This window comes from Doryrhamphus excisus, linkage group LG22 (genome assembly GCF_037039965.1).
Source record: "Doryrhamphus excisus strain RoL-2023G ecotype Guam linkage group LG22, RoL_Dexc_Guam_v1.1, whole genome shotgun sequence".
NCBI lineage: Eukaryota > Metazoa > Chordata > Actinopteri > Syngnathiformes > Syngnathidae > Doryrhamphus > Doryrhamphus excisus.
In genome coordinates this window covers 10,361,364-10,382,148 of record NC_136378.1, presented here as the reverse complement: position 1 = coordinate 10,382,148, position 20,785 = coordinate 10,361,364, and the positions used below count along the sequence as shown (strand labels likewise).

The 20,785-nt window shown below is 43.7% G+C and overlaps 1 protein-coding gene across 3 annotated transcripts in view; it reads left to right on the top strand.

The window, feature by feature from the left end:
* The window catches only part of LOC131110251 (transcription factor COE1), a 56,538-nt gene that overhangs the window by 13,729 nt on the left and 22,024 nt on the right, over nt 1-20,785 (top strand). For all 3 annotated transcript variants that reach the window (XM_058063170.2, XM_058063168.2, XM_058063171.2), the window contains exons 7-10: nt 12,676-12,757; nt 13,855-13,996; nt 16,255-16,385; nt 19,896-20,022. In XM_058063170.2, the coding sequence (XP_057919153.1) occupies nt 12,676-12,757; nt 13,855-13,996; nt 16,255-16,385; nt 19,896-20,022 (482 nt within the window). The remainder of the gene's footprint in view (nt 1-12,675; nt 12,758-13,854; nt 13,997-16,254; nt 16,386-19,895; nt 20,023-20,785) is intronic.

Genomic DNA, 20,785 nt, shown 5'->3' with positions numbered 1-20,785 from the left:
GCTTTCTTCTTCTTTATTTGACAAATGTGTGTTTCTCTGCCACAAACACACACACACAGATAGGACTTCAGGGTCACAACAAGGGATGCATGTGTGATGTGCGGATCAATCGGTGAGGTTATCCTGGCAAAAGCAGCCATTAGTGACAGAAGTGATCCCGGATCATCCCTCATTAACTTAAAGGGCACGGGGGGCTGTGTGTCCAGATAAAAGAAATGACCCCAAAGCAGGGCCAATTAACTGAGACGCATTGAATTGACGTTGCAAATTGCTTTGTTTATTCCAAGTTTAAATCCGAAAAGTAACTGATTAGACTTTTGTACATTGTGAGGCTAAGCCGTCCTTCGGTTATTTATTATGAAGGATGAGCACGTAGACGCGTACGCACGCGTGCACGCGGGGCAAGCATCCACCTGTTCTCCTCTCTCGCCTGAGGGCACTAGTATGGTGGATAACAGTTTGAGAGAGCCTGCTGCAAAACACTAATCAGACCTAACGCTGCCTAATTAGCACAGAGTCCACTGATTGGCTTACAGCAATAATTAACACAGGTGAGAATAATTAGCTCCCCATAGACCTGTGTGTGTGCGTGCGGCTGCATGTGTGTGGAGGATGTTATTATGCAGCCTCGGTCCCCTGTGAGACTTAGCAGGCAGAGAGAAGAATCAAACTCATTACAGAAACCAGGCCAACCCGTGTTAGGTGCTCTGCTTTCCCACACCCTGAGAATTAGCCACAGAGACATCCACCTGCCGTGCGTATGTCCCCTCTTCGCCTTTTCTTGCTTACTTTGTCGGTTTTCTGCCTCATCCCTTTCTCTTAAGCCTCCCCCTCAGTTGATGATGACTGAAGGTGCGTTTGAGGAATTTCACCACGAGGTGAACCTGCTAAGATGAGATGAAACACACACATGGGGCATCTTTCCATCATATTCTGTTTTGCTGGTGGTGTGCTTTGCGCTTTTATCCTCCCCTCCCAGCCACTTCCTCTCCATATTAAAAAAAAAAAACCTTTACAGTGGCGATATAGCCTGCGAGCCGTGCTCTCCCTCTCTATAAAACTACACAACACCAAGCGTTACTTACCTGCTGGCTGTATATACAGTACTAGTAGGAGGCATGGACGGACACCAAGAAGGAATGAGATAATGAGAAAGACAGAGATGGACAGATGAAGTAAAGAAAAGAGTGTTTTTGCAGAAAGTCTGGCCGTCGTTCATGAGTCTGTCTAGCAGCATGGTGTCTTCCTATTTTTACCAAAGTGCCGCTTCTTTGATCAAACCAACATCACAGAGAAGGAAGACATGCACGCAGACAACGAGAAGTTTTTTTTTTTTTATTGAAACACAATTGACGGCTTGTCACTTTTAGCTCCAAGGCACCAACGTTGCAGAATAGTTAGTGAGGTGCCTCAGAAGAAGATAGAGAGAAGTAACACACACACACACACACACACACACACACCTTCAAGAGCTTGGTGTGCTAAATAAATAACAAGCGACGATGTAAATTGGTGTTTTCCTGGAGTGTGTGGTTGCTTCTGAGATGTATTTTTTATGTCAAAACATTTTACAGTGGTTTAGGAGTGCATGGTGAATAAATGTAACCCCGCCTCCAGCATCTCCACAGCCACATGCATAAATACACACTCTCATTCAGGGTGATAGTCACCGGACCTTCAGTGTTCATTATTGGTAGACGACTGTCCAGGGGATGTTTTGACTTTCACATAAATACAAATATACTGTAAGAACAACAGGAATTGGATATTAAGCACAAATCATAAAGCCTTTTGTTTGTAAATACCTTGCAAAATGTTAATATAATAATTAGGAATGTCCAATATCAGCATAATAATATATCAGTTGACATCCGTTTTGGATTTTTCCCGATCATGAAAATAGATATTATAAAAATGCTATATCCAACACATATATCGGTGTCAGAAATTGAGAGTTATTGGGGAAAAAAAATCCCCAATAATAATTATATAGTATATAGTGGTGCCTTGGTTTTCATTATTAAGTCCTTCCCAAAGGTCTGATAAAAACCAAAAAGTCCATGACGGACATTTGACATCATTTATTTACCTTCATTGATGACTCCACTTGGTGATAGTGAAGATCATAGTGACGGCCATCTTTGTAATTTCTTGAATCCTGTAGTCCTTCTCACTTTCTTTCACTCTCAGAGCGCTAGCACTGGCTCCATTACACAGTATCAGTCGCACTCAATAAAAAAATAAATAAAGAAAAAAGAAATGGACAGTGACTCAGCAACTTATTGGGTGCTATGTTTGAGAACTAGATTCAGTGCAGGGCAAACACACTACCTCGTTAGGTGCCGAGACAGTGTACAAGTACAATATAAGAGTGGTAATCTAATTAAGCGGTATGTTGTTGTTGTGATACTTTTGCCTCCAAAAGTTACTTTACCTCCTATAGCAGCGAGTACTACACATGGAGTTGTTTGCATGAGCGGAATGGATGTACTGACGAGCAGCTTAAAGCGATATAAGAGCTGTTAAAGTGGTGTTTATATGATGCATTTGCATAGTGTTCATAGCTCGTTCTGTGTGCTGCCTCCTTCAACACACACACACACACACACACATACACACATACACACACTGCACTTTTCTCTCTTGAATACTTTCCGCATGCCTTCCTGACTAAAGAAAAATGAAAGAAGGTTGATTGAGGCAAAACAAGGAAGGTTGTTTTTTTTTCATATTTCCTGTTTCAATAATTAATATGCATGAGTTTTATGGCCGCTTAAGATGCGATCAATTATTCATTAACAGCATGTTAATTGCATCCACAGTCGTGAATATTTAACCAAACACTAAATCAATGGGGTCGAATGAGCAGCAATATGGACATTTTATAAGCTTTGCCAAAATGAGGTTAGGCTTTAATGAAAACCGCAGACAACAGATTGAAAGGAGACGCATATGAAGAGTTTTCAAGCAGATCGTATGAATAAATGTAATGTTGTAACAGTCTTTGACTCTTTGCCTTTTCTGTTCCGTTGTCTCTTTATTCTCATCTCTTCTTATTTTAAATGGAAAAGATGTAATCTGTCCATCTCTGTCCACTGTAGCCACCAGTTTTTTTTTTTTTTTGGCTGAAAGACTCCAGACTCCTTTGTCCTGGATTTGTGTGTGCGAGTGGACTTTGTATGTATATGTGCATGTGTGTCACATTGGCGTCTGGACGGTGACATTTCCCTGCTTGGATAACCATCGAGCCCCCTGTCCCCCTGTCCGTCCAGCCATGACGCAGGGTAATGTCACCTGTCAGTCTCAAACTCCTACTTACAACCCCCCCCACCCTCCCGTTTCCATCAAAACCACATGGAACACCCTTTCACCTTGACCCGGCAGCTTCTCCCCATGCAGGACCTCAACTGATAACCAAAGCCTTCAATGACTCCATCATATTGCTTTTGTCTTGGTCTCTTGTACCTCGTATGACTTCATATCCGCCTGCTCTTTTCATTGCCGTATATCCAAATGGCAGCCCCGCCTCCTCTTACCCCTTACATTTGCCCCCGGGCCTTCAGACATGAAATGGGAAGACGTCTCGTGAATGGCGAAGTCAAGGGTGGGAAGTTGAGTTTTTACTTGGACCCCGGTGAGGCGGGTGCCTGTTTCCAATTACTTTCTCAGCACAGGCGGGGTGGAGGTTTATGCGTTATATGGGAATGTAATTGACTATAACTGCCCTCTTAACATTAACCAGGTGTACTTGCTGAGTGTGTGAGATTAGGCCCCGGGTCTTGGCCTGTTGTAATGTGCCTCCACTGTCCCTATGTGTTGTTGTAAGTATACTTATATTGTGCTTGTGAGTTCTTCTGCGTGCATCTGCTTGCATGTGGATATAAGAATATGAGGGAAAGTAAATGGAGGCAGGACACGGATCCAAACTGCTTCAAGGGGGGGCCTGACTTTACAAGGACAAAGTCAAAATGGGGCCTTTCACAAGACTGACACACTGTGATTTGTATGTATAGTGCTGTGCAGCCTGCGGGGCACAAGCCCAGGGGCTGTCGCAGATGCAGAGAGCCGTTCATGGGCAGGGAGGGGGTAGAGGTGAAAAAAAAAGACAGTTGCGTGTGGTAGGAAACGAAGCCTCAACTGGCTGTCAATCAAGCGTCGGCCACAGCCTGTCACTCCTGGATAGAGCTCGTCCGGGGGAGAACGGGACTCCTCGGGACCCCGGGAGGAAAAAAGGAGGAGGTGACTGACTGACTGTCTGTCTGTCTGTCTCAGTGACTTGATTTGATATTTGATACCGAGCATGTGGCATTTGAATGCAAATCTATTTTCATCGTCCCACTGTCTGATAGGGTTAAGAGGAACCTATTGGGGATGTGCATGCATGTATGCATGTGTGTCAAGGGGCTTTCGGTGCGGGAGACACGCACACGCAGAAAATGGGGAATTATTCAGATGCATTATATTACTCGCCAATTCAATTGCATCAGGCACTTTTGCTCTGAAAGCAATATGACGGCAGCTCGCTCATAAAACATAAAATAATAACTTAGAGGTTACAAATATGTTTAGCGGAGTGATCTTTGACTTGGTGCGTAAAGTCAGTTGTGCAAAAACCATGCATTATGCATACGTTTCGTACGTATATGTTTGGCTACATGAGCGTGAGCTGGATAATTATTTTTGTTTTTAAAAGCAAGCATGCCAAGTAGGTAGACAGACGGATAGATAGAAGCGTGGAAAAAGCCGCTAGTATTGCTGTATGGAAATGTGAGGCTCACTTCCCTCCCAATTAGAGCAGTGACTTCTGAAATGCCATAATACCCATTAATTAGCCGGCTGCTATTTTCTCAGTGATTTGACTAATTAGTCTGCGAGGCGCTACACTATCTGGACCATTATTATTGGGTTGAAGCCATGCAAATACGCTCACTCGTGTTCAAGTTGCCACGCAAACACCAGCGTGCTCACGTTGGTGTGTATGCAGGGGAACAGTTGCAACAATTCCCCACAGTTGACTGACCCTATTTTAAGTGACACCATTATGCGCTTCAGCAGCAGCAGCAGCAGCAGCAGCATCGCGCGGCATGAGAGGGTTAATGGCGAAGAAGGGGATGGTGATAAACAGTTACACACCGGTCGCCCCTCTTTACTCTCCTCATAACATCTTAATGTATGTGATATACTAATGAAAGCCAGCAAACAGCAGCACTGGCCTGTGCCCTCCTCTGGGAAGCCTTTAAACACCTTGTAATGACTCTGCAAGTGTGTGTGCGCCGCACCCTCTGTGTGACAGTCCATCACACCCGGTCCCCCACTGGACAGACAGGCCTAAACCTTTTCAATCATTCCCCCACTTTTCCCCTCTGTCAGATGTCACATTGATCTGTTGTTCCTCCACTCCAAAGTGGAGTGTGGAAAAAGACGTTGGGTCAAAAAAATGCTTAATGAAAGCTTTCTTGAAATTATTAATCAGCATCATCAATATTGCACCCCCAACCGTTGGTCGCCATGCTGCCGTGTGCAAGTATGCGCTCGCAATCCTCGCCGCCCCGTGAACTTCATAAGTGTCCCATCACCACTTTAATCAAATTACTCATGAACCAAAATTGACAGTTTTCATTAATTATAAAGGATTATTCTAATTGCGATTCAAATTTATTCATTTAGAACAGACGGCATTCAGTAATGTTTCAGGAAATTTGCATATTAAATGGAGAGGGGAGGCCATTAACTATGCAAATATATGCATGATTCCTTATTTTGTGATTGGTGGGCCATATGTAGCAGGCTGGGGGAGTGCAGGTGAGGAATCTAGAAGGAGCTGTAATATGTTTGATAAACACAGAGGGATGCAAGGCCAACGCATGCGTGCGCGCGCACACGCGTGCACACATGCCGTCTCTGTTCGGCATCAGTCTGTCTTTGCACCCTCACACACTCCCTCTTTTCATATTCCTCCCTCAAGACCCATCGGAGGAGCAACTTTTCACCCGAGAATAAACACGGCACACTAATTAAGTTTCAGATTTCTGATCCTGCTGCATTTAGAAACAACCTTGAACCCGTGTACAGTCACATAGTTATGATTTAATACAAGCGCCTAAATGGAACAAAAAGAAAGAACTTTTGCAAGCGGCACATTCATCCCCACAATGTATGGCGCTGGTCTCAGGCTGACACCATGTTCTTTATCAAGCTATATATAGGCAATGTATTATGCATTAAGTTTAACGTGTACTTAAATCAACATGATTCAATATGAATACGCTCTTCAACTAAGTTAGAAAAGAGAACATGAGCATGAAAGCTACAGTGTACGTGGCTTTCACACACACACACGCGGTCACACGCACCTTGGGGCTGTGTGGTGGCGTCCACCCAGGCTGATGACAGGGTCATTATTCACTAGTCAGTCCCGCGAGGGCAGCGTTTGGGTTGGACAGGGTAGCAGAGCGTCCCGGCTTGGTAGGGCAGCTTTGAGGTGAGAAGGACCAGGACCCTTCATTACTCCTCTGATCAGGAGGCCTGCGACAACCCCATCCGCTCAGTCCCCCCCCACCCCAGTCTCTCTCGCTCTCTTGGCCTGGCTTGGTCGCTGTCTTCATCAGATTAATGGGCCAGGCCTGACAGAGGAAGTGTTTCAATCAGCGCCGCCTGCCAAGCTTGTCCATCACTCAGACAGCCACTTATGCCTCATGGCATATGAAGAAACACAGTCTTACAAATGCACGTTTCATGTTTATTTGCCTGCATTTCCCCCTAAGAGTCCTAAGTAAAGCAAAGGAAAACCGGCCCGTATTGGTATAAAAATTAGCTGCTAGCTCAGTACGCGGATTTTAAATATGCAATGCCGAGTGTTACGTTTTGTGTCCAAAACAGAGACTGCAAAGAATCTGCACATCACCCCAAAAATGAAAAAGAATACCAAAATAAGAGCACCAAAAAACTGCACAATACTGAATATCGACTATCGGTAAGAAAGCTAACATGGAGCATCTCTAGTAGCAACAGCTACAAGTTGTTGAAAACCGCACTCACAAGCAGGACACATTTGACTGCCTGTCTTTCAACGCTCTCTCAGTTGAATTTTGAATGATCCTTTTCAGATGAAATGGATGAAACACAATTTGTTAAGTGTCTCTGGGACTTCTGTCCCCAAGCAAAGGACTGCAACTGTGACTCCGCAAAGCTAGCGACCGACTATCTCTCCCAAGTGGGGCTTCTCCCCGAGCGGCGGTGACGGCACTGCGAGGATTCTCCCTGGCCCCGCCGTCTCTCTCCCTCCTCCGGGGTCCATTTGTTCTGAGAAATATTTAACGACGGGGCAAATTCAGCTGACATGACATGCACAGACACGGAGCAGATACGGAGGAGCGGGAGGATGGGCCGACCAAGCTGGAAATGAATTTTTCAGCATAGTGAGATGTTCTATTTGAATAAATCATGACACTTAAGATAGACATGGGGGCAATAGCGAGGTGCACAACACTACTTTGAGGAGCTGCATCTCCAACGGCACAAAGCGTCAATCCATCTATCTCTGTATTGGGGATAGGGATTTGTTTCTCAATTAATTGGGAAACTAAGGATTGGTTTGCTCCATCTCTCTATTCTATCATACGTGGAACTTGATGTAACCCACGCCATTGCAGTCCTGTTAGTGTCCGAGGCCCAGGGCCAGACCCTGAGACAGACCTGTTTCTGGATTATTAATGCCCCCCCCAATGGAGACAGGACCCCTCCCCCACGCAGTGCCCCCCTACACCCCTGGGGTCAGCCTCTGTGGCTCCTGGTGCAAGGCTCCCCTCATAAATCTCCCTAAATTAGTGTGCATGTGTGTTTATATGTGTGTGTGTGTGTGTGTGCGCTTCCAGGCTTAAATATGTACTGCAGGAAGGGAGACAGGTCACCAGGAAAACAAGCCAGGCAGGCTCACGGTTGAAGTGTCAGTGATGCATGGCGGAAGGAGGGAAGTACAGAGTTACAGAGCCAAGAAGGAATCGCTTGAAATGACACATAAAGAATACAGAAAACACACGCATTTAATTGTTCTACGGTTATGTCACACGTTCAAATATTCATTATAACGGACTTCCGGAACAATCCTTATTGCTTAATTGCCCGAGTGGAGGGTGTTCCATTCCTCTACCTGCCTAGATTAGTTCAACATGTCCCACGGTGGTTAACAGGCGCGGGGAAGTGCTGTTGTGTCACTTGGTTAACCTTGGAGATAAATGGCTCCCCTCCGGAGCACAGTGAATTACACACCTCATGAAGCATATTAGGTGCCTGATACAGAGCTTTTCTTGTGGAGATGATGTGTTTGGCAGAAATGGATGGAGAGAGGCGGAGAGGGCTGAGTTATGGCATCGCTATTCTTACCGTGTGTGTCAGCATCGCAGGAAAACTGACAGAGCAGAGAGAGAGAGAAAGAGAGAGCAAATAATAAAGAAATGTGACACAAAGACGGGCAACACAATGAGAACAAGAGAGAAGATGAAAGTGGAACTACTGAGATAAAAACCGCAGCGTTGTAAAAGTTTCCCCTTGTGTTAAATTTGACAGGGAAGTATACTGTTCTCCTCATTTGTGGCTGATGTAGGAAAATTATTAGAGAATTTAACGCAATCGGCCCTTTGAGGCCTGCTTGCTGTTTGCTAATCACATAGACATTCTGTATCTCCTGCAGTGTAATAATATTTAGATGCTACAGGGATTACTTAAAAGTTGGGTTATAATTGCTTTCCTTGTTTTGTTTTTTATGGGCAGTGGGTGATTTTGTCTTTAATTGCTCCGGAGTGACAAATAACGCCGGCTCATGATGAAAGTGTGAGATCATTAAATTACTACAGCATTACACTTCCACTGCGTGTGTGTAATTCACCCGTTTGCGCTGCTATACGCATTTTTGCCATGTGCCATCAAAAGGGCCAAGCAGTAATTTACACAAATTCACTTCCACAGCCATTTCTGGATTTGGGAGTTGGAAGGAGGCGGGTGGTAATTACGGGGGGAGCACAATGGTTTTATTTCATTTAATCCAGCCCGTGCAGCAATTTGCAGTGGTAATATTTGGAGCTGTGGAGTCCACATGGTAAAACCGCATGAACCCTGCAGGAGTGTGAAACACAAACAAGGGATTTGTAAGGGAGTGGACAAAACAAGCATCTGTGCGGGGGCCAAAATGATGTGCAGATGCTAAAATGTGCATATGCGTGGGAATGAAATGCTAATACGTGTTCTTTTAACCCTGACTCTTGCCTGTGTTGATTTGACATGACCATTTATTTTAAGAATACATTTCCTGCAGTACATTTTGTCATTGCCTAAAGTAACTTCAGACCAAGAGGAAGTTCAGGATTGAGATCCAAACATAAAGAAGGTTAATTGTTTCCTAATTCTGCTAATGGGAATCAAATTGGGGTTATAGAGGTAATAGGGTTTGTGATCATCTTCAGCCCTCTGCTGCTTTCTTGTATTCCAGATCATTACTAGATCTTACACACCAACAAAACATCTCACTGGCTCCATCTGCACTATTGCAGTCTAATGATCTGTGGAATAAATTCTCTTTACAAAAATACAGGTGGTTAGTTACGTTCCTATAGACTGTGATGACTGTGATTCAGGGGTCGCCACAGCAAATCTCCTCCATCCAACCCTGTCTTCTGCATGTGTCTCTCTCACTCCGACTCCCCTCGTGTCCTCCTTCACTACATCCATAAACTTCCGCTTCGGTCTTCCTGCACCTGGCAGCTCTAAACGCAGCATCCTTCTACCAATATATTCACTATCTCTCCTCTGGACATGTCCCAACCATCTCAGTGTGGCCTCTTGGACTTTATCTCCAAGGCCTCTAACATGTAATGTCCCTGTGATGTACTCGTTCCTGATCCTATCCATCATGGTCACTCCCAATGAGGACCTCAGCATCCTCATCTCTGCTACGTCCATTTTTGCTTCCTGTCTTTTCATCAGTGGCACCGTCTCCAGACCAATCTCACCACAGTTTAGTATACCTTTCCTTTCATTTTAGCTGAAACTCCCACACATCACGTGTAAGTATTATGATATATATGATCATGAATGAACCTGTTACAGCATGTATATAAAACCATCTTAGCAATTGGTATGTCTCAATAAGGAGGTGTGTCTCATTATGTGCAGTAATGAGCTGTCTATTTGTATCTGTTTGTATATCTTTAGAACACACAGAAAAGAGAACGATGTGTGTTCATGTCTCATATAAGGATTGTGGATGATGGGCAAAATTCCAAAAAACAGGTGCAGCTTTCCTTTAAGTCTGTATTGACAACCTGCCATTGCTTTTTTTCTCAGTTAAACCCACAAAGGGAGAAGAACAACAAATCTGACTCAATAGATAATCCTTAGGGCTAAAAAAAAAATGATGAAATAAACGACAAAAAATAATTATAAGCTATCATTAGCAATCTGTCCATATTTACTGGTCAGCTGTCAATCAGATAATCCATAAATCCTTATGGCAATCTCTTTGCTATTTCATATCAACCAGCATTGCCCTTTATCCCCCCCCCCCCCCCCCACTCCCCACCCACTCACTATGTCGATCCATGTAAATGTGCTCAGTCCCCCGACACCGTAGTGATGCGATGAGGAATCAACATGCTGCAGTTTTGTAATGTTTCCGTGCGGCTGACTCCAGACACCTTAAGTCGTGTAAATAATGAATCAGATGATCCACGTGCGGTGGAGACGGAGGGCACACCTGGCATATGGTACGGCGAATAAAGCATAACCACTTCTATTTTGCATGATGTCTCAAGTGATATCCCTCCATTGTCTCACTTTTAGACTTTTTCTTTCTAAGTGTGGTATTTAACCCGCTGATTTAGTCACGTCTGACTTCAGTGACCTTAACTTTCCTACTTTCACTTATCCATCATTCCTCTATCATAAACGCCTCAGAGGAGGAGGACACTTGGGGAAAGAAAGGAGTCAATGAATTAAACAGGAGGTGCCAAGAGGAAGGTGGAGGATGTAGTCCACAGCTGTCTGCGAGGATGCCCTTTGACCTGCGGTTGATAAGGAAGTTAGGAGACCCTCAGCCTGTGGGGTCCAGCAGCCACTGTAAAAAAAAAAAAAAAAAAAAAAGGAGAAAAAAACTCCATCTCTAAGCTTCATGAATTATTGAGCTATTGGTCTACAGCTTCTAAAATATACAGGAGGGTGGTCTGTCTCTCCTTTCGGATTTCACATACCCTCTACGTCGTCCTTTTTTCCCATCGGTTTCTTCTTCCCCCTTCTTCCTGCCTTCTCGTTCAGATTTAGTGTTAGCTTCTTAGCTCCAACAAGATTGTAAATCAGAACACAAACAAAACAGGACGAGGGAAAAAAGCCAGTGCCAAAAGACACTTTGTTATTCAGATCATAAGACGCTTTTTTTTCGTCTTTGCTTTAGGAACAGTGTCTACCACTAACCAGCTGTCATGCATTTAAAAGTTGTCAGGGATAAATTCACAACTTCTTCAGTTACATCACATGCATGTAATGCGCACAAGACGAGGGCAGCCCTTGAAATGAGACAGAACTCCGCTCTGTCCATTTATCTCTTTCTTGTTTTGTTTTTTTCCCCTTGCCTTTGACGTGCCACGATATGTGCACGCGTGACACGGTTGCCGCCATGCGATTATATCTAACGGCGACTTGGCTCCAAACGCGCTGCCCAGTGCAGAATCCCAGCCGTAATAAATGAACAGAGGGGAGAAAATAAGACATAAGAAAGAAAAGCTGAGCAAAGGAGCGATTCTCTCTGGTGGAGATCTGTATTGTAAGCACTTTCGGCTGTCAGCACTTCTTTGAGCTACCTCAAAGGGAGGATGAGGAGGGGCAGGATCAGGAAATGTAGAAAAAAAAAATCCCCTTTTTGAGGGTTCCTGTTTATTTGTTCACAAACAGCCTGTTTATATTAGTCAGTCATTTGATAATGTGATTTATTTGTCAGACAATGCAGGAGCGTGAAGCCAGCAGAGATTTACGGTAGTATCTGTTAAAGAAGAAGTTGTCAGGCTTCAAGCAATAGCTTGGAGGGGTGGGTGGGGGGGGGGGGGGGTACGGGAATAAATTGCCAGCCATCCTTTTTCTGCTTTTCAGGCCTCCGGTGCCCCCCCCCACACACACTCCCCCCCTTTACTACTCCGACCCACCCTCCTCCCTCCTCCCTCCCTCATTAAGTATTGATGTGGGTAGCCATACTTGCCATCTCAGCCTATTAATAATGCATGGCAGGTGCTGTTGATGTGGTCTCTCACACTGAGATTGAGAGCGGCAGGAATGGCAACACTGAGCTGCATAGTAGCTACACTACAACCTCCGTCACTGGGCTTTGCCGCTTGGGGTGGGTTGGGGCGTGCGGGGGGGCTGCATATGCCCCTGTGAGTTTATGGCAAGCTGTGACAGCAGCCCCAAGATGGATATACAAGGTAGCATCTTACTCAATATCCCGCAGCAGTTTTTACATTGAAAACTGCCTTTTGTCATAAAGTACTGATGGATGAGACTGCGGCATGTAGTGTGAGAGCACTATCTGCCACTGCTGATGCTTTATTTTGTTTTTGTCCTGTTTAATGTTTTTTTTTTTCCGTCACTGTCAGACATGTCCTCATCTTTTAATTTCTTTTTTTTTTCTGTGTGCAGGTTCTTCCTCAAGTTCTTCTTGAAGTGCAACCAGAACTGCCTGAAGAATGCTGGGAACCCTCGAGACATGAGGCGTTTTCAGGTGAGAAACTACCACAAGTATGTGCATAAAAGTATTATAGTACCATGATAGGAACCAGGCTGCACTGCTTTTTATACAAAATAAAAAGCAGGATGTGTCAAACACAAAGCATGCTGTAGTACACCTGTTGTATTAGCAGTTCATTTTTTAGCATTAACATGACATAGTATCTTATGCTTCAGAGTTCAGACTAATTAAAAAAAAACACACACAAACACAAAATAAAGCTTGTAGAAGCACAAGCATCCAAATGTATTTTGCACATATGGGATATGAAACTAGGCAGCAATTAGTCAGGGCCAACATGGAGGTTGTTTCATTCTAGTCCGTTACAAACTTCACTGGTTAGAGGTGTAATTAAAAATGCTCTGAAATATACACTACGCCTGAACGCCTCATCTCTGCATGGTCAGAATACTGAATAAGAGAAAGAAAGGAGCCTGAAACTGAGATGTTCATCGTTCACTGTGCATTCTATTAACAAATAAACCACTCACACACATAATAAAGACAATTACAGGATCATCTATAGTGTCCAAACTCATTATTTGGCCATACAATAACCAAAATACTATAAGAAATCCAAGGTATACTGTGTGTTGAATATAGTTGAAAACAGAAACCCATGAAAACTAGGGTTCCACTGTACTATAAAACTTGTAATGCACACTTTTTAACAGCACGCTTTAAAGGTACACTGCTTGGCTAGAAACAGGCTCGGCATGTGGATTTAACTAAGCAAATAGGCCCGGGGGTTGCTGCAGTTGGTCAGGTCTGGAATCTACCCAATCTACTGGAGGTCCACTGACTACCTACAGTACGCGAATATACTGAATAATCAGATTAGGCCATGAAGTCCCCTGGTGGTGAAGGCACAGTGAATGCATTCCAAAGGCAGTCCAATGAAATATTGACCTTATTTTTGGCCTGGTAGGTAGTTATTGCATGGGTCTTATGTACATTATGGTGGATTCTCAGTGAATAGTGCATCATCTTATTGGTTTGGTTCGTTCAAATTGTTCAGTTTTCAGTTTGTACTGTTCCATTTGAGCTTTTTTCCCAGTTCCACGCCTTCGTCTGTCTTTCCCCGGTCTTAGGTGGTTGTGTCAACTACGGTGAGCGTGGAGGGTCACGTCCTGGCCGTGTCTGACAACATGTTTGTGCACAACAACTCCAAACACGGGCGCCGTGCTCGAAGACTGGATCCATCGGAAGGCACGCCGTCCTACCTGGAACACGGTACTAAAGCCATGGAACATACAGAAACATCAGCTTTCTTTGTCTTCCTCACAGTTCCCCTCCCCTACATTCCTCATCCCCTTCTTACTGTCTGTCTCCGAGCTCATTCCCTCCTCTGCCTGTCGCCTTTCTTCTCGCTCATGTTTCTCACTTTGGTCTCTTGTAGTGTTTCTAAGTCGCGCTAAGAGAGGAGAAAGTGGTAGCTAGTGAGTCTCTTGTATGTCCCTGGTGTCTTGCACCCCTCAGGTATCCGCCTCTGGGCCTTCTACTCTGCCTGGCATAAGCACTACTTGTCTTATGAGGTCTGTTCTGCTTAAAGCCAACACTGGCTTTATTTCCTCAGAGACCTGTTTTTATCCCGCAGCCCTCCATCACTCCCCATCCCTCAGGTTTTTAAACACAACCATGTACATTGCGCCGGCACAGTCAGACCCAAACCTTTAATACTTCATAATGACATGTGCACATGATTTAGGGAGCACGCACTGATTCCCAAATCTCTAATCCAGTTATTTTCTCATTTCTGTTTCCTAGAGATTGAATAAGAGAAACATATTTATTTTTCTCTTTGAGAACAGTCAACCTCGGGGATGATAATGACAAAAAAAGCCAGGATTTACATGATGGCCTATGGTAGATTGCATTAGCGTGGTTAAGTCTTTTTAATGACTATTCTCCGGAGGTGCAGTGGACCGCTTGGCCTGGTCTCACAGCCGATTAGAGAAGTTCACAAAGATGAGACATATTGGAGTCATCATAAAGGCTTGGATGTTACAAAGAAACAACAGTACAACACACAACGCTAACAGATGTTCCTTGTGTCAGAGAGATTTGTTTGGGAATTTCCTCCCTGTGATTTTCTATTCTCCTGATGATGGGGGTTGGAAGAAGGAACAACGGGAGTGACGGAAGAGAAGAGAGAGGGCCCTGACAGGAGAAGGGGGAGCAGTCCTGACGTGAGGCGGGAGTAGAAAGTGCTTGATGCTACAAAGCAAAGATGAAATGCTAAGCAAGGAGACGCCGTGCTTTCCTTTTTGTTTTTGCCTTCACTTTCCATCCATCGCTGTGTTGAGTGCGTGCACGCGGCATACCCAACTTTGGGGGGGCTCATTTCAGGCGATAATAGATGAACAGTGCATAGAGTTGAACAGATGGCACAGAGGAACACCCCAAAGTATAATCCTATCACATGGATTCACGTTCCACCATCTGGTTAATCCAAACACACACACACACACATCCGCACACGCATGGAGCGCACATAATATCAACGGCTGCGAAAAGGAGGCATCTTAGGCCATGATTACAGCCACAGATTGGCGCTTGGTGAATGTTGATCTCTGCAGGCGTATCGGGAGGCTAAATATCATTCCGGCTTGTTGGGGAGGATCAACAGAACACGGAGTCAGGCAAAGAGCAAAGGCTAGGCTTCGGGGGGGGAAAAAAAAAGTCAGCCTAGTCTAAAGTGGATTATGCTGCTTTTGCGGAATTACAGCATGTCAGACAAGCGATAAAAAGGTTTAGCTTGTATAAACATATATTTCCACCATGTTGTTCTTTTCTTCAATCACATCCCGCAATCTCTAAGTCCATAATACCAGCAGATAAGGTCACGGAGAACAGTGGAACACCAGTTACTGAAATGAGGTTTGTTGTTGTTATTCCATGGACTTTGTCAGCTAAGTCTAGAAGAATAAGCTTTGAGAGGAAACACAGAAAGCTCAGAAAACACATTAGAAATTTTACTCCAGCTTGAATGAACCCTCCATTCTCCGGAGTGACCGTATGCAGGAAACAGATAGCTGAGCAAGTCTTAAGTGTTTGCTTAATGAGGGCGGTGTATTCCGAGGGCAGCGCTACTGTTGGCCCAGCCGCGCTCCCCGGTCGCATGGCCTTTGATCAGACACTCAGCACACCTGACATTTACACGCCTTCGCGCTTTGCCACGTGTCATAAAACAAGCACACCACCGCTGCCCTCGCACACAGGGCAGGGGTGATGTTTAATAACGGGGTGCGTATAATCACTCCCATTAGTATTCCTTGCTCGCTCTCAACCCCTGGGACGGAGCAGGAGAGCAGGTAATGTGTGTATGTGCGTGTATGTGTGTGTATGTGAGCAATGGGAAGACTAAGAGGGGACGGTTACATGTGTCGTACCCATAAAGGTCTTCGCTATGGTGCCACCAGCAAAGATCTTTATGGGCTTGTCATTAGGTTACTTAACATCTCATCTTTTCTGTCCCTTCATCTCCTCAGCAACCCCCAGCATTAAAGCCATTAGCCCCAGTGAAGGCTGGACCACAGGGGGTGCTACAGTTATCATCATCGGGGACAACTTCTTTGATGGCTTGCAGGTCATTTTTGGCACCATGTTGGTGTGGAGCGAGGTTAGTCTACCACACTCTACCGTGTTGTTTTTCTCATTGTGATGATAACTTTAAACGGTGGAACTCACTTGTCTTGAAAGCCTCGTTTATCACGGTTATTTGGTTCCAAAAAATGCAACATTTTTATAGTTATAGTATGTTTATGATGTGCAAAATATGGATTTTGATGTTATTAGAGCCTTCTATACATGAAATAACATCCGTACAGCCACCTTTACGTTTGTATTAGCCAACATGGGAGACATAATCAGGCCAAACAGGCCCTTGAAGACATAAACATATAAACATATGTTGCAATAAATATCATCCGGACGTGTGGAGACGTCGTAGGGGTCAAAGTTGAGCTTTAACTGCATTACGGCCACAACAGTATAGCGCGTGTTGTTATTTTTATGATGATTATTATTATTATTATCACTGTGAGTATTATTATCGTTTCTGATGTGATAATTCAAACCTGCAATAAAAGCCTATTGTTTTGGCGATCAAGACCAGTGCTTGTCTCACCAAACAATTACCGCCACCTAGTGACCAATGCAGGCATTCTCACTTTTAATGTGGCATTTTAACTCCTTCATTTAGCCATTTTTATGTGCGTAATTCCCGCAAAACGCATGTAACATTTTCTTCAATATGCACATTGTTAACGTAAGATTAAGCCGTATTTGACCAAAGCAAATTACAACTGTAATCCAAACAGGAAGATGACTAAAATACTGCTAGAATGGTGACTGTTGACGCAAATGATGCAACTCTGCAGTAAAACTTAGTGGAGTATGGGTCTGATTGACAGGTGCCGGCATATATTGAACAGTATATGAGAGTGCTGTCACTTTATTAGTGTCTCAGTGAGGAAAACAAGACAATCGTCAAGTTCTTAAGATGTTAAAATATTCAGGCTAAGTAGTTTGCACAACATGAAACGACGTATAAATATTGCACATGAACATAAAGTTAACAAAATAAAAAAGTTAACTCAAACTTAGGAAGGCCAAAGTGCATAAATATATGTGTTTTTATGTATTTATAAACATTCCGATACCTGCGTTTGTGTGGATATTGCCCAAGGCTGTGTCAAAACATAGCCCCGTGCACACAAATGTTGAGTGTGAAAGTACGGACACAACACAAGGCCATTTGAGCGGCAAAACATTGAGCAATGTGGTCACAGCATAACAAATATGCTACTCCATAAAAAGGAGCTGATTGTGTTGTGTAAATTAATGTATATAGGAGCGGCATGCTGGTGGTGCATGTGATTAGCATGTATGGCGAACACCAACAAGGTTCTGAGTTCAAATGTCGGTTCTCTGTGTTGAATTTGCACGTTCGCCTTATGCTTGCATGGGTTTCCTCCAACATCCCAAAAACAATGATGAATAAAGACTCCAAATTGTCCATAAGCGTGAATTACATTGATATCAGTATTGGAAATTAAGCCCTTGACCATATCATTATATTGGTTATCTGTAAGAAAGCTAATTTGGAGCCTCTCTCCAAAATATTCAGCTCCCCGGTTGTCTTTTATGAAATTAATATCTGTAAAATGTGCATCCCTTTGTAAGAAGCATCTGCCACATGACTAAAATGGAAATTCAGTCTACGTGAAAAATTGAAGGTCAGCAAGCAGCGCGGTGAAACAGCTTTCTCTTTAGTAAAAGAATTATTCTATAAAAAGCTCGCTATATTATCGCTCCGGTACGTGAGTGGGGGTCAGACAATGGCAGAATGAAAGCCTAGTTAAGTGAGCAATAAAAGGGACGGTTTGAACAACACACGTGCACGTACACATCCATACACGCTGGCAGGAGCATTGATAGCTTTTGAGCGCCTCTAGCTTTGAGTGCTATTTGGGCACAGGATGCGGAAAACGAGCACTCAGTGAGGTCTCATCTGTGTTTTGTCTTGTTGCCGCTTTCCTTCAAAGAGACTTCAGCAGGCACACACACACGCACACACACACACACACACACACACACACACACACATGGCGAGTGGGCTCATCAGCCACACTAAGTGAGCCTCTTAAAGACAACTGTGGTGCTTTAATGTAAGCTCACGGCAGCTCGACAGCTAGCGCTGACAGACACCGAGACAGGGGCAGCGAGGATGAACATATCATACGTTTACTTATACGGCATAATAGATGTTTGCAGAGGGAGGGCTGTTTTATTCATAGACCAGTAACTACTTTTGAAGCCCTCTGTAAAGATCCATGTCAGCACTGATAACCATCTCGAGCATGACACTGCCTTGGGCTTTATTGGCTCACCTCAGGTCTTCAGAGCAAGCTGATTTACAGGAACATGATACAAAAAAAGGCATCATATTTTGATTTATTTTGCTTTCTGTCATTACCTTGGAAGTTTAACACTATTTGTGTTATGACTGACAATAAAGGGCAAAGTTTACTGATGAATGCATGCACTATTAAAATATGGATTATGTCCATTGCAATGTTAAATAAATTAATTAATTGTCTGGCACTTATCACGTTCAGGGTCATGAGTGATCTGGAGAATATAAGCCAGCTGACCTTGTCTGAGAGACAGGATACGCACACCGTACTGGTCACCAGCCAATCACAAGTCACATATAGACAAAAAAACATTCACACTCACAGTTATACCTATGGATAATTTAGAGTTTCTATCAAATATGCATGTTTTTGGGATGTGGGAGGAAAACCGGAATACCCGGAGTAAATCCACACAATGACAGGGAGAAACTAACTATTTGTACATAGTCCTCAATGTTAAATAGAAATACTTTACTTACTATCGTTAAAAGAAACCAAAACCAGAACATCACTTCACATTATGAATTTACCGTACAATGAAATGCCTTCTCAGACAAAAAGTGGGGGAAAATGCGGGGAAAATCCCCTCACATTCATGATTCAGCATTCATAAGCCATCAATTTTGCAGATTTTTTGTCTTTTTTTCCTCAAAATGATATATAATATGCTTATATCACTTATAAATACATGCTAATACAGCTAAAATGCACTGATGTTTTTTTTTTTGTTATGCATTGAGAGTTCACACTTTCTTAGTCCTTGAACGCATCATAGACACAAAAGTGAAACATATACCTACATTTACATTTAGTATCTATTATTCATTAGTAGGGAGAACCTATACTTTTTATACACCAAAAACTTTAAAAGCAATGGTTAGCATTCTGGAGGCCAATCTTGTTGGTTTTATGAATTGAATTGATTATAACCGTTACTTTTATTGCAAATATTGATCCAAAATTTTAAGTGAACGTCAACATCAAGCTAACAGAAGGACTTGGGTGTCAAAAGTAGACTTATTCATGGATTTTTCAAGTCCTGGTTTTTCGCCACTCACTCGTGCTCCCGGAACGTAAGACCCTGAGAAAGCGGGGATCTACCGCACGTGCTCGTTACTGACCAGCAACAACAGTGGTTATCATGTAATTCATGTACTAATATTATATTGTCGGTAAGTCCCGTTAACCAATAATAACCTCTCTATCCACAGCTGATCACCCCACATGCCATTCGAGTGCAGACTCCGCCCAGACACATCCCCGGGGTGGTGGAGGTCACGCTGTCCTACAAATCCAAACAGTTCTGCAAAGGCACACCTGGTCGCTTCATCTACACAGGTATTACATCCAACGTATGCACCAGTGCTCGCTAATTACAGCAGTTTAGGTTGCAATTAGAGAAGCTGGTGCAATTCCCATTCACTAGTCTGCTTGGTAACAACGTAATGCACTTTCTCTTTCACATTGGAAGCAGCTGTACTCACAATTGGTAAAATGCGTATGGCAAAAATATGAAAATACAATAGTATAAGTAAGGGTAATTCAGAAGAAGAAGCCACCCATCAGGGAAAGTGTTTGCGTCCGTTTATGAAGCAGGTGAAGGTCAGTGGGAGGTTTAACCTTTTGATTAGTGGGATTATTGAGATTTAACCCTGTCGAAGGCGGGATGCAGAGGGTGGGCGATCCATACCGAGCACGTGATTTTTGATGGCGGGCGTGAATAGCCCGAGTGTTACATCAGAATGTATCGGTGTAGATTTATAGCCAGGCGGTGAAAAGAGCAGCAGAGAGAGTGAATGTGAAGCAGTGATTAACTGACGCGTGGACACAGGTCTCCGGGGAGAATGTGAATCACATAAATCTGTCTGTAATCTCAACCACTGATGGACTTAGCATGTAAGCCCTGCTGGAAGTGCCAACATTTGACAAAATCACTTTTGTGCAAAGCGTGCTGGCTGCATCCTTGGCATGCGCTTTTTTTTAATTTTGCATGTCTTTTAATTATTGTACATTGACAGAATCCATGTCTGTTTGTATACTTGTGGCAAAGGAGGCGTCCTGGGCTGGTATGTCCTGTATGTGTGGAAGCAGTCACAGCACA